Source organism: Diadema setosum, chromosome 11, assembly GCF_964275005.1.
Source record: "Diadema setosum chromosome 11, eeDiaSeto1, whole genome shotgun sequence".
In the NCBI taxonomy this organism is placed as follows: domain Eukaryota; kingdom Metazoa; phylum Echinodermata; class Echinoidea; order Diadematoida; family Diadematidae; genus Diadema; species Diadema setosum.
Window position 1 is genome coordinate 9,226,601 of NC_092695.1, and position 13,827 is coordinate 9,240,427.

General features: G+C 35.6%; 2 protein-coding genes across 2 annotated transcripts in view; both read right to left on the bottom strand.

Annotated features, from left to right (window-relative positions):
• Window positions 1–11,897, bottom strand: part of LOC140234692 (septin-11-like) — a 32,663-nt gene extending 20,766 nt beyond the window's left edge. Inside the window, exons 1-5 of the mRNA XM_072314727.1 lie at window positions 11,788–11,897; window positions 9,084–9,219; window positions 3,671–3,784; window positions 1,484–1,565; window positions 652–910 (exon numbers count right to left, since the gene is read on the bottom strand). Coding sequence (XP_072170828.1) covers window positions 652–910; window positions 1,484–1,565; window positions 3,671–3,784; window positions 9,084–9,219; window positions 11,788–11,832 — 636 coding nt within the window. The 5' untranslated portion in view covers window positions 11,833–11,897. The remainder of the gene's footprint in view (window positions 1–651; window positions 911–1,483; window positions 1,566–3,670; window positions 3,785–9,083; window positions 9,220–11,787) is intronic.
• A 1,700-nt stretch (window positions 11,898–13,597) lies between these two features.
• Window positions 13,598–13,827, bottom strand: part of LOC140235009 (septin-11-like) — a 15,411-nt gene continuing 15,181 nt past the window's right edge. Inside the window, exon 8 of the mRNA XM_072315046.1 lies at window positions 13,598–13,605. Coding sequence (XP_072171147.1) covers window positions 13,598–13,605 — 8 coding nt within the window. The remainder of the gene's footprint in view (window positions 13,606–13,827) is intronic.

Here is a 13,827-nt window from a genome sequence, read left to right on the forward strand (position 1 = left end):
CATCTAACATAAATACCAAACTGGCAGACAAGGAAATAGATCTACAATTTGATATCATGCTGAAGCATTACTCGCACACACACTAAAAAAAAAAGAAAAAAAAAATTCCTGAAGTCTGGAAGACCTACTAACCTTCAGCTACATTTGATACTGTTGCCAAGTTACTAAGATCATGAAGACAGATACACTGTAGGTCATGAAAGAATGCATTTGACTTGCACACAAAGAACATGAACAATACATAAGGCTTTTTTTTTTATCATCTAATTCTAAACTTCTGTATATTTCACAATATGAAATATAATGACGACAAATGAGGTGAATGTTTTCATTTTTCCACAGTATAGTAGGTACGTGTACGTAATGCACATGAATATTTAATGGACTTGTTCTCACATGCTGCATAACATATCCTAATTTATATTCCCAGCGTTCTTCACAGTTGATTTTGTGGATGTGTCGCTGTGGTAGCAGACCCGCAAATATGACTTCTACAATTTATGATCAGAAATTAAGTATGCCTTAAAACTTTTGAATGGACAGGAGTCTCGATGAGCTGTTTTCAAATCAAACTCCTTAACTCTACAGTCTGCGTTCACTCTCTGTAGACTTGGGTCTGCATCAATAAGCATCTTTGCGTTACATCCTCACCTTGATCTTGAATCTGTGGAGCTCGCTCTTGGAGATGGTGTCGGCCTTGGCGATGATGGGGATGATGTTGACCTTGGAGTCCAGCTTCTTCATGGTGACGAGGTCCAGGGACTTGAGGGAGTGTCCCGTGGGGGCGATAAAGTACAGGCAGGCGTGGATGCGGGTGTCATGGTAGACATGGAAGGCTCGCTTGATCTTCAGCTCCTCCTGCAAGTAGTTCTCAAACTGAGCATCGATGTACTCCACAATGGACTTGTAGCTGAAAAGAGAGAGAGAGAGAAATGAAAGGGAAAAGGTGAATGTATGCATTCAGCTGACATATTTCCAAGCTCTCCCTCAACCTCCAGAGAGAAATAAAAAACAAAACAAACACATTTGATATGAACGACGAGCTTTGTAAACTTAGACCCCTCTGAAACATATAAATGCCTGCATTTCACATTTCTGAGAAGAGGTTTAAAACAGTGAATGTATTTATCTGTTTACTCATTCCTTCCTTCCTTCATTCATTCATTCATTCATTCATTCATTCATTCATTCATTCATTCATTCATTCATTCATTCATTCATTCATTCATTCATTCATTCATTCATTCATTCATTCATTCATTCATTCATTCATTCATTCATTCATTCATTCATTCATTCATTCATTCATTCATTCATTCATTCATTCATTCATTCATTCATACATACATACATACATACATACATACATATATGTACATACATAAATACATACATGCATACATACATACATACATTTATTTTTTGGTTTATATCCCGGAAATGTGTATGATGTAGATGTCTATGTTCTGGTCATTTGACTCACCTCTCGTCTTTGTTGATCTGGTCACCAAATCCAACAGTGTTCACTACAGTCAGCTTCAGCCTTACATTGGATTCTTGCAGTTCTGTTGGACAAGAAAATAATGGAAGGAGGATACTTGTAGTCAAATGGACAGAAATACTCATTCTGTTTCTCCAATACATGTATGCAGACTTTCACATAGAATGCATATTTCATCTTTGTACATAAAAGTGTTTTAATACAAAATTCACTAGTAGCAGGATGTATGCTAACCATGATTTAAAAAAAAAATGTGACAAATGGCTCACCTAAGTCCTTTTATTAGTTTTCACTTCTTTGCACATCTTGAACAACGAATGCATCATATCAACATGCATTCTGCTAGATATAAAGTACCGTTAAATTGAATCTGTACCATGTAGCTGCATATTTTATAATATTAGAGCAAATGGGATGAATGCTTATTGCTCCATTTCAGGAGACATCTTCTGAGCAGCCTGTAGTGAACACTAGCACTTTTAAGTGCAAGGCAGGACTGTAGATAAAGGGTCTGATAGAATGTTTCAGCACAGAGGTCATACTTGGGGGGAGTTGAGTAATTGTTTCCTATTCAGATGCCTATCTAGCGCAGAAGAGGAAAGCCGATATCACGCTTTCCTGTACTGTCCCTACCGACACTGAGACACAGGTCCTGACAACTGTCATATACTGTCACTTCTGTGTTTACTTTCCTTGTTGGCAAGAACATGAAATACAACACGGAACATGGGTGACCTCTGTACATCCATGCACTCTGCAGTTTTATCAAAACATTTCCTGTTACATTGCCTTAAGTGGCCAGTGAGGTTCACTAGCATCTTCATCCAGTAACATTCTATTCTATTCTATTCTATTTCTAATGTTTCACATATCAGACACTGTATGGAAGAGAGGCTACAGTCTTGGGAGGGCCTACAAAGTATGAAGTACTTTAGGATACATTTACTTGAAAAAAAAAAAGTTAGAAATAAAGCAAAGACCGAATGCATCTATTTTCATAGTACTTACCAATAATCAATATTCTCGTTAAAAAAAAAAAATGATTATTTAAAGGTATTATGTGTGCTTTGCATCATGTGCGAGCTACAATGTACACACACAGCCTTTTACCATAAACTTTATAAAGCTATTAATTGCAAATAAGAGCAATTGTTCATTTCTTTCCATAACTCTTAACAATCACTGAATTGCCAATATGGATCAGAACCTCTTGAACAAAATAGATAAGTAAGCTTGTGTGTTAATGAAGAAGCCAACTTAATATCACAAATTTTGGTATCTTGCATTGTATTGACAAAACATCACTGGTGGATATCCATTATTTGTAAAGATGACATGTCCACAGTAAAAAATGACTGAAGGATAATACACAATACATAAAACTGGCATAACATCAAAACATGCAGTTCAGATATGAGAACCTCCCACAAATCAGATGAATAACAGGCACAACCTGCATAATGTCTCTAACTTGGATGAGTTTCACAATTTTTGAAGAACTTGTTTCCAATCATTATTTAAAGGTAGATTTTGAACACATGAAGAGCCATTTGTGACATAAGATTTGGAGAAATGTGATTCAAATTTGCTTCCAGAAAAAATAACAACACACAAACAAACAAACAAACGAGCAAATACTCAAATAGCATGAAACACATTTCTAACCACATACACAAGGAAGTTCTTCTCTATTAAAGTCTGAAACCTCTCCTCAACAAGTCATTTCAAATATAAGTGCCTGGCAATTGCAAAATCTAGAGGCATTTCAAGGACTTAACTCTCTCTGATTACCAATGGCACCTCTTCCGTATGCAATACAAATGACATTTTGTGAAACTGATTGACAAATTGCCCTACATCGAAGTAAATAAGCACTGAATTGATTAGTGGTTTTTGTTGTTTTTCTTTTTTTAGTAGTAGCCCGAGCCATAATAAAAGAAATCATGGGCGTACGTACGCCCAAGATTTCTTTTATCATGGCTACTACTAAAACACTGATCAATTCAGTGCTTATTTACGTCAATGCAGAGCAATTTGTCAATCAGTTGCATAAAAACCTCTCGACGGAAGAATTCCACAAATTGGAAATGACATTTTGATTTGGTGGTCCTGCTGGAGTTAATAGGCCCTGCATGAAGGGTTGACAACTATCTCCACCCAGAAGCTTACCATATGTGTTGGCCTTGAGTTGCACACCTGGTAGACTGTGTGATGCCTGGACATTTTCAAACTGTGTATTGAACAGAGTGTCCATCAGGGTGGACTTCCCCAGACCTGTCTCACCTGGTAATGTATGGGAGATAAAGAAGTAACAGACATCTGTGACATATGGTGCATAAAAATATATGAAGACATGCATGCAGCTGCCCTCCATTAACCCTTTCTGTGCCACGGACTTTGGACAGTGTGTACAACACTAAGGGGGATTTCTGTGCAAATCTGCACCGGAAATACATGAAGAGTTAAAGGACAAGTTCACCTTCATAAACATAAGGATTAAGAGAATGCAGCAATATTAGTAGAACATATCAGTGAAAGTTTGAGGAAAATTGGACAATCAATGCAAAAGTTATGAATTTTTAACATTTTTGTGTTGGAACCGCTGGATGAGGAGACTACTACAGCTTGTGATGTCATATGCGTACAACAGTATAAAGAAAATATAAAGAAAATTCAACATATTTTCACTTTTTTCGCATAATAAAAGAGCACCTGACATGCTTCTTTCTAAAGGCAGGGGGAATAATATTACCCATAACATATGTCGGTAACGAGTCAAGGAAATGTGTACTTTTTTCAAAAGATGGAATGTTGTGAAATTCTCTTTATATTTTCCTTATATTGTTGTACACATGTGACATCATACACTGCAGTAGTCTTCTCATCCAGCGGTTACTGCACAAAAACTTCAAAAATTCATAACTTCTGAACGGATTGTCTGATTTTCCTCAAACTTTCAATGATGTGATCTACTAATAATGCTACATTCTCTCAATCCTTATGTTAATGAAGGTGAACTTGTCCTTTAAAGGTAGGGAATCCCATTTGCATGCCTTAAATGAAGAGTTGTATAAATACAGTGGTATGTTGAAGAGAGTATCATTTTAGAAACTCCCATAAAGTATTGAAAGTGGAAGGTAACATTTAGTACATTTTTATTGACCGTTAGATTTTGAATTGAATTTTTTTCGGGGCTCACCATAAATTCTAGTACATTACTAGGCTACCTTTGCAGGTCCATCATGTATATTTTGTGAAGAAAGTTCATCAAAACTTACAAACATTTCTATATACATTCTTGCCACACACTCTATATGTTATTACATCAGCTCTTATACTTTCAGATTTGTGTTTACAGATAAAAAAAAATACAGAAGACTGCAACAAAAAGGCTTAAGTGTGGCTGACACACAGAACTACTGAGTAGTTGAGTTTTGTGCATTATTCAAATTGTAGATAACTGTTGACTTCCAAATTTCTCAGCAGTGGCCTAAACAAGTCCCCTGAGGTTCATACTTAATGTTTTGCTGCATTTTGGGAGGTCTGTAAAAGGTATCCCCTACCTTTAAAGGTAGGGAATCCCATTTGCATGCCTTAAATGAAGAGTTGTATAAATACAGTGGTATGTTGAAGAGAGTATCATTTTAGAAACTCCCATAAAGTATTGAAAGTGGAAGGTAACATTTAGTACATTTTTATTGACCGTTAGATTTTGAATTGAATTTTTTTCGGGGCTCACCGTAAATTCCAGTACATTGCTAGGCTATCTTTGCAGACCCATGCACTGCATGTGTGTCCATCATGTATATTTTGTGAAGAAAGTTCATCAAAACTTACAAACATTTCTATATACATTCTTGCCACACACTCTATTATGCTATTACATCAGCTCTTATACTTTTAGATTTGTGTTTATAGATAAAAAAAATACAGAAGACTGCAACAAAAAGGCTTAAGTGTGGCTGACACACAGAACTACTGAGTAGTTGAGTTTTGTGCATTATTCAAATTGTAGATAACTGTTGACTTCCAAATTTCTCAGCAGTGGCCTAAACAAGTCCCCTAAGGTTCATATTTAATGTTTTGCTGCATTTTGGGAGGTCTGTAAAAGGTATCCCCTACCTTTAAGGAATTTGTGTGTGTGTGTCTGTGAGTGTGTATGTGTGTGTGTGAGTTTTTTCTCAATGACACATAGGTGAGAAATGTGTTGCAAAATCCCAAGCTGCCTAGACATACAGCTTTAGGAGACATCATGAGAGAAGGAAAAATTATGCATGTGGATACATGTTTCAATATGAACCTCTAAAAAATAGAAATAAAGGGAAAATGCAAATACCCCCCATACAGGTGTTTGCTGAGATATACTTTGATATCATCACACATTGTTTTTACTTGCTCAATACTCTAATTTCATAACAAAGTCAATGAAAAATCTGCACATTCAGTCACTGTCAGTCTATTCCAACAAGCTTGTCCCATTGTAGTTTATTTAGTTGCCTTGGGAGGGTCGAAACCACATTTTGCTTCAAAGACATAAGAAGTAAAGACACTCAGGAAGTGCAGTCTCCTGCCTAAAACCAGCCAGGAAGGTATGAATGCTACAGTTAGGATCAAGTGTGCTCATACAGTAGCAGAAAAATGCCTTGGCACCGTACACTGTGAGAGTCAGAGAAGACTTAAAGTGCAATTTTACCCTCATTCAAGTTGACTCTGACAGAGTAAAATCAAATGGATAGAATGGTAGAAGTTTCAATGAATTATCACAGGAATTTAATGTCTCACCATGTTTCATAAGGCTGTGATACTAGTTGCAGCCACAATATATGAGAGATGATGTGATCAGAATATCCACTAACAAGTTTCCCAATGACCTATTTACAAATCTTCACCAATTTTTATTCTTTCTGATATGAAAATCAGTGAGAATAGTGTATGTGTCCTTTGTCTCAAATTACAATAACTCAGCAATGATAACTTTCAAGCGGTTAGGGGGTGTAATGGCTGAATTATTTGCCAAGAAAAGATTTACACTATGACTTCCCTACTCTAACTTACAGCAAATAATATGACACATACACGTAAATGGTAATCATCTCATCTAATTTGCATGTATACACTGTATACAGTTGCAACACATTACTGTTTTGTGAGAACGCATGAAACTTTTACTTCATATTGTGTCAGTGTGTGATGAAACTGCTACCACTCTGTTTGTTTGAATTACTGCATACATGGTAACCCCAGAAACATGTGCGGCATGAAACTTTCTTGAATTGCCACTGGCATTCAATGCATTGTGTAGAAAAGACTTTCGCATACATTTCACTCTTGTCAATCTTGGCTCCTCATGAAATTTCTGGTTTTACAGTATTCATATACAATATAAGTCTCTGTGCATATGGAGTGGCAATGCACTCTAAATGAAGGGAAGAAAGGTGACAGCACAAGGGCAAAGTATATAGAGGGGGCTGTCCCATCTGTTTCCTCACTCGATCCCTGATGGGCTGAACACACAGGGTGCTAACCTCATTACCTGACCTTAACGAGTTTCACTCCTTGGCTTTGGATTACACATCACACACATCAAAGTAAAATACATGAAAACCTGCCTCCTAATGAGAAGATAATAGGGTAGAGAAAGTGAGCATAGAGGTTACCCTAAACTTCACTGGCAGACAATTTGTATAGAGGGATTCTGTAATGAAAAGATTTCAACTTAACTTATACATCATGGTTAAAATCAGGTACTGCTTTAAATTCAAGCCTTTGGTTCTCCATCTGGTACAGTTCTCTACTGCACCAGTTCAGAATGGACCTTTAAATTTACTTAAAAACTTACTCAAATTCATATCAGTACATGTACAAAGTGTATATCTAATTTCACCACATTGCAAAGGTGACAGGGGAGATAGAATTAGAACACACATGTACATGCATGCATTATAGCTTTCCAAAGCACAGCAGCAGAATATTTTGTTACAAACTAATGTTGACTTTCAAGCACTGCCTGTTTCACATGAAGAGCCTTGACTTGATTTTGAAACAAGCAGACAATATAACTGATTGCTACAAACTTTGAAAAGCCACATTATCCCACATCCACTTTTTTATCTTTCTATTTCATGTATTAGAATGCTAGAGTAGAGACATTTAATGTTTTTTCCTAACTCTAGTAGGACAGAGTAACATATGTACAAGCTTTTTGAGGTCCTTGAGACATTTGATAGCATATCTTTGGATATTTGACATAATTAACTACAAGGAAGCCTTAAGGCTGGCACAGTATGGATGCATCAATTGCACTTGCAATGAAAATTAATGTTCACTTTCTGCAGCAAATCTTTTAAAAGGAGTTAAAAAAATTGTGACTGACACAGTATGTAGTGACATCATTATTATGGTCTACATACTTCATGAATGGAATATATAGCAATTGAAGTTCAAACTGAAAGTTGTCATATTTTCTCTTGTATGGTCGCTCTAAATTGCCCATCCAACACAATTACCTCCACTGTATTTATTATGAAGGGATCTGCAGTTGGCATTACTGAGCACACTATAACATTCATACATGAAGTTCAACTGATTGAAATTGACTTGCAATTAACTTGAAATTTATCAAAGCTTTTTTATCAGTGGGGCTAGCAAGCATGTGCCACAATCATAGTGGGAGTTGAAATAATGAATGCATCGTACAATTGCATGACCAGTTTTAAGATACTCAGTAAGTAATATCAGTAACATTTCAATAGTTTTTTTTTTTTTTTCTCTGCTTGACACCTGGTATGTATTTTAGGCAAGGTCTCCACACATGGGAAAGGGAGGTGCTGTATCATTTTACATACCCGGCCATGTTTCAGTAGTTGCCAAACAAAGGTGGTTTTGTGGCACATTGCCTTAAAAGGCCAGAATCATGCTTGTATATTTACATACCTGGGCACCATTCAACCCTTTCTTTCTTTCTTTCTTTCTTTCTTTCTTTTTTGTGTTTTTGCTAGTTCTTTCCTTCACTGTTGTTTTGTTTTTTCTTTGCCTGACGTATTTACATCAGGAAAGTAAATGACCAGTCAACTGATGACCTGAAAACAACACAGCTTTTACTTTCTCCTACACATTCTTTCAAAAAGCAAAAAGAAAAAAGAAAATATACACATAAACTGAAAACCCCCAAAAGGCAGCTGATGTGTCCTCAATCTTCCCAGCCTGCATTACACAAATGCATCTTCAGGTGCATATCATACTGATCTTGACCTTCATCTGAAAAACAGAAGTAGTCAATGTCCCTTTAATACCAAATCTTTAAATATGATTTTTTTTTGAACTGCATAATTATATTGATAACTCATACATTCATCCTTAATTTTGTAAAAAATGAAAATGGGACAGGAATCCAATTTTGTATATAATGTTTGAATATCACTGGTCTCCCAATAGTATACTGAACACAGTCTGAACTGTTGACATGATAATATTCAAATCATAAATATGCTTCAAAATGTTCTGATGAAGTACAGCTTTGACTGATACTTTCTGATGAAGTATAGCTTTGACTGCTAGAATTAGGAAGGGTTCTGCCACTTACCGACACACAGGATATTGAAGGCAAATCCTTGGTTTACAGACTTGTTGACCAGCTGGTCCGGCAGGCTGTCGAAGCCAACATGGCCCGAGAGAGGAAGAGTTCGAATTCTTTCAGCTGGTTCTTCATTGTGACCAACCTACAAGGGAAAAATAAAAACAAAAACAAAATAGCATGAAATGTTATCAACATGCTGAGGTCATCGATAGTCAAAATGAAGAATCAAATTACATACCAGGGGAAAAACACAAACAAACTTGTAACCTTGTAGATAAATGGCGATTCCTTTCACTAACATCCCACTTGCAAAGCACGTAACTTGTTCTGACACACAATCAGTAGCAAAGAGATTCCTCAAGCTCCAAAACACATTACTGTTCAAACACTACAGTGTGAAATATATTGTCAGTGACTGTCACTGGATGAACCCTTTGTACTCAACAAGAGCTGTCTAACTTGGCAGTTTATAATGCAAACATGTGGTGCTGTTCAATCTGTCTCTGCATGATTATTGGCATCTCATCAAGTAAACTATATAACAGTGCATGATCAAACTACGTACATGTGTTTTGAAGAAACCAATGCCCATAGGATAAAAAGGAGAAAATGTAGAATTGAACAGAGTTGTAGCATACCTGTGATCTGGACCTAAAAGAGGACATGATAAACTATTCATATGCCAAATATTTTGCGAATTGATGATTATGCAAGTGGAAGAATTTGTGATCAAGAAACACAATAACCCGGAATTAGAAATAAGCACTACGGTAAGTATCATTTTTTTTTTTACAGAAAAATTCTATCAATTTCTGACCATGGAGACAGTGTACACCTGTATATTGCCATGTCTTATGAAATTGAAGGGCAACATATTTGTGTGTTCTTAATTCTGCGACTGCCAGTTCACTTAGCATTTGCAAAATATGGTAAGAATATGCATTGTGAGAGGTTACACTAGTGGACACAAGGTTTTTGCTCAGTGTGGACACTAGACTGGACACTAGTGGACAGTCATGCAGACAATGAAAAACCTTTATGTGCAAATCAGTCTTACATCCAGTGGAACATGCACTGTGTACGTGCATGCACAAGGTTCCAGGCAATCCTGGGTTTTTAGGGGGCTAAATTATTTAGGCTTCTAACTTCTGCGCAGACATTATACATATGGACTAAAAATCAATGTTACCCCAACCTAACCCTAACCTTAAACTGTAACCCTATTAAACCCTAAAGCCCCCTAAAGTTAATCATATCCCTTTGATACATATCACTTCACTTTTTTTTTCAACTTTAGTGGGGGGGGGGGGGGGGGGGGTACATATGGAACCCTTGCCTGGCTTCCCATAGTCCATAGGTAGCGGCACTGGCACCAAGGTTAAACCCCCGGTGCCAAGTTTCAACCATACGCAAAAGTGTATATGTTTCTACAAATAGCAGCCAGTCAAATTCTCTGCGTAATAATGACATTCAATACGCACAGGACTTTATAGACTAGCCTTACAGAGCGTTGTATGGGCTGAAATTCCAAAAAATAAGACAGAAAATGCAGGAATCAAAGAATGTCACATTTCGAGTCATATTTAGAAAAAGATGTCGATTTATCACAAGATTTTATCGTGTAAATTGTTTGAAATGTTCATGTTAGATCTTTCACTGTACTAACTACAACATTTGAGCCTCAACCTCATTTGCCAACTTTCTTTTGTCGTCCGCTCCGTAGTAATATGGGTAAACTTGGCCCTCAGCGTGCGCACTACAACTATACATGTAGATGCGCGTGCTGGGGACCGAGTTTACCTATAACTACAAAATTTTGTACGGAGTACCTGTACGGTATACGATGGATCGTGGGCAAAAATTAGGATTCTGGTGCATGGACAAGATGTGAAAAACGTTGATTATTCCATTACGAAAATCATGTCTGGAATTATAATGCGATTTTACAGTACACCACGCTAAAAAAAAAGATAATTTTTTTTTTGTAGAGGGGTTAGATTCTATTTCTAATTTGATGTCTATTTCCATAAAATGAAATCATTAATTTACATAATTTTGCAAAATTCATAATTTTCAGGACTTTGTGAATAACTAGCATGACTAGTGTTATTTTTGGCCGAAATTTCATCCTCTGAGTACTGAATTTAGAGCGACAGACAAAAAGCATCCGGTGATACAATCCACTTTCCTACATCCAATGCAGTCAGGCAGTGTTAGTAGCTGACAAGAATGAATGACAACAGTTTCTAGAGCCTCCCTACTGGGGTGTACCATGGTGTACTGACATAGATCTACATGTAGAACCTACAACAAAGTCAACTTTACATAATGAATCTTGATATAATTGGGGTCTATTCAGTTGTTTTTGATTGCCAAGCAAGTTCTTCATTCTGACACTAGTGACAGTGAGGACCTTCGTATATTGGGAGTAAACCCACCCGTATTGAAACCGTTACGTTTGCGTTTAATCTCTCTCCACTTTTATTTCGCCTGGCCTGATCCGACGCGGTCACGCCCAAAGCTTATCTGTGGATTAGCCGGGGCACACAGTATGCTATGCCCGCGGCTGCACACTCTCCCTCGCTTGCCACGGCTGACAACCATCGGACAAGCTTGTCTACCCGAGTTATATCCCGCCCTTCTCAAAAGGCAGAAATATATGTTATTCTAGAAGCGAGTATCCTTTAAGACAGGTGATGTTCATACTTACTGAATTTTCTTGTGCTTCCTTTCTCTGCTCACTCTCCATCGTCATTTTGCCGAAGTCTACGAGGATCCAACTTTACGGACAAAACTCTCTCGTTGAAGAGCTACTACTTGTGCAAAATGGCCGATAAAAGTTAACAAGCGCCATCTGTCGTCCCACACTTTTATACACTGTTCGTTCGTAGTGAACGATAAAAAACAGTACAAGCCGATCTGCCGGTACGTGTACTTATATTGACAATAACAAAAAATGGGTGACACTATCCATGCAGATCATTCGAACATTTGAAAACTAATAGAATATCTTGGTAGTGTTTATCCTTTTCTTCGATTTCATTTCTGGTCTAACCAAACACTATGAAAAATGGGACGATTTCTCATTAGTGCAAGAAGAGTACACATGTCTCAGTCTGCACATATGAAGTGTTGAGCTATAGGCTCATCTTCTTCTTCTTCTGATTAAGTCTGCCTCCTTCAATAGACTGAAGATTCTTGCGGACTGGTGCTATTTACATTATAATACAATTTATTTACAGATATTTACAAGCACATAGAAAATTTGACGAAAAAACTATCTGTCTTTTTTGACGAAAAAACTATCTGTTTGTATGAACTATCTGTTCATACAAAGACATAAATATATACATACCATTTTTGTTAAGTAGTGATATTTGTGATTAAAGCTGCTAAAAACGACAAAAAACTAATAAGCAAATACAGGATATCTTTAATGATAACATCTTGAATATTCCTTGTCATGTCACAAGTGAGGTATTACTGGAAAGGCTTAATTTTGCTCTATCTGATGATGGACTTAATTGAAATGTATCGTCATATAATTATATTATTTACTTATATAAAATCGATTCACAATGGGAAATTTACCTACATCAATCTCTCCCCTCTCCTCCCTCTACACACATACTAACACACAGACACACACACATACCTACATAATATGTATGTTAGTGTCATTATATATATATATATATATAATATATATAGTATATATATATATATATATATATATATATATATATATATATATATATATATATATATATATATATATATATATATATGAAGAGTTTGTTTGCAAAAACCGATAAGTCCATATTTGCCAAATGGAGATATTTGCGATTAAAGGTCAAGAAAAATAAAGAGAATAATAAAAAAAAATTTGCTTCTTTTGACCATAACTTCAAAAATATACCTTTATATGTAGTGACTAATATATCATTTAAAAGGTATTATTTTGTACTTTCTGACAGAGATCGTACTTCAAAAATTTCAAAAATGGACTTATCGGTTTTTGCAAACAAACCCTTCATATATAAGTAACAAAACTGGAACAAAGTTCATGCTGTATCACCAACGGTTTATTTCTGCACACAGAAATACAGCATGAACTTTGTTCCAGTTTTGTATCTTTTTATCTTGCCAACACGTGGACCACCTAATCAATATATATATATATATATATATATATATATATATATATATTTATATTTATATATATATATATTATATATACATGCACTATATATATGTGTATATATATATATATTCGCACTATCATCCCTGACGAAGGGCGAGGCCCCCGAAAATTTGGATTTTGAATTAAAATCAAGGCAATTGGCATTTAATGCATTCCTCTATTGTGACATTATTATTGCTATATATATATATATATATATATATATATATATATATATATATATATATAATATAGAAGTGACAAAAACTGAATGTCAATTAATATATTTCCTATTTCTTTTCACACACAAAAAAAAATCATACAAATATACTAGTAGCTAACTTCCTGTTTGGGTTTTTATAAATAGGAGTTCATGATATTGTCTATTACAAATGTAACATATCTTCTATGATACTGTGACTTTGGCTACTCCACTTCACAAGCAAGTTTGATATACATGTATATATATATATATATATATATATATATATATATATACATATATATATATGTATATATATATATATACATATATATATATACATACATATATACATATATATATAC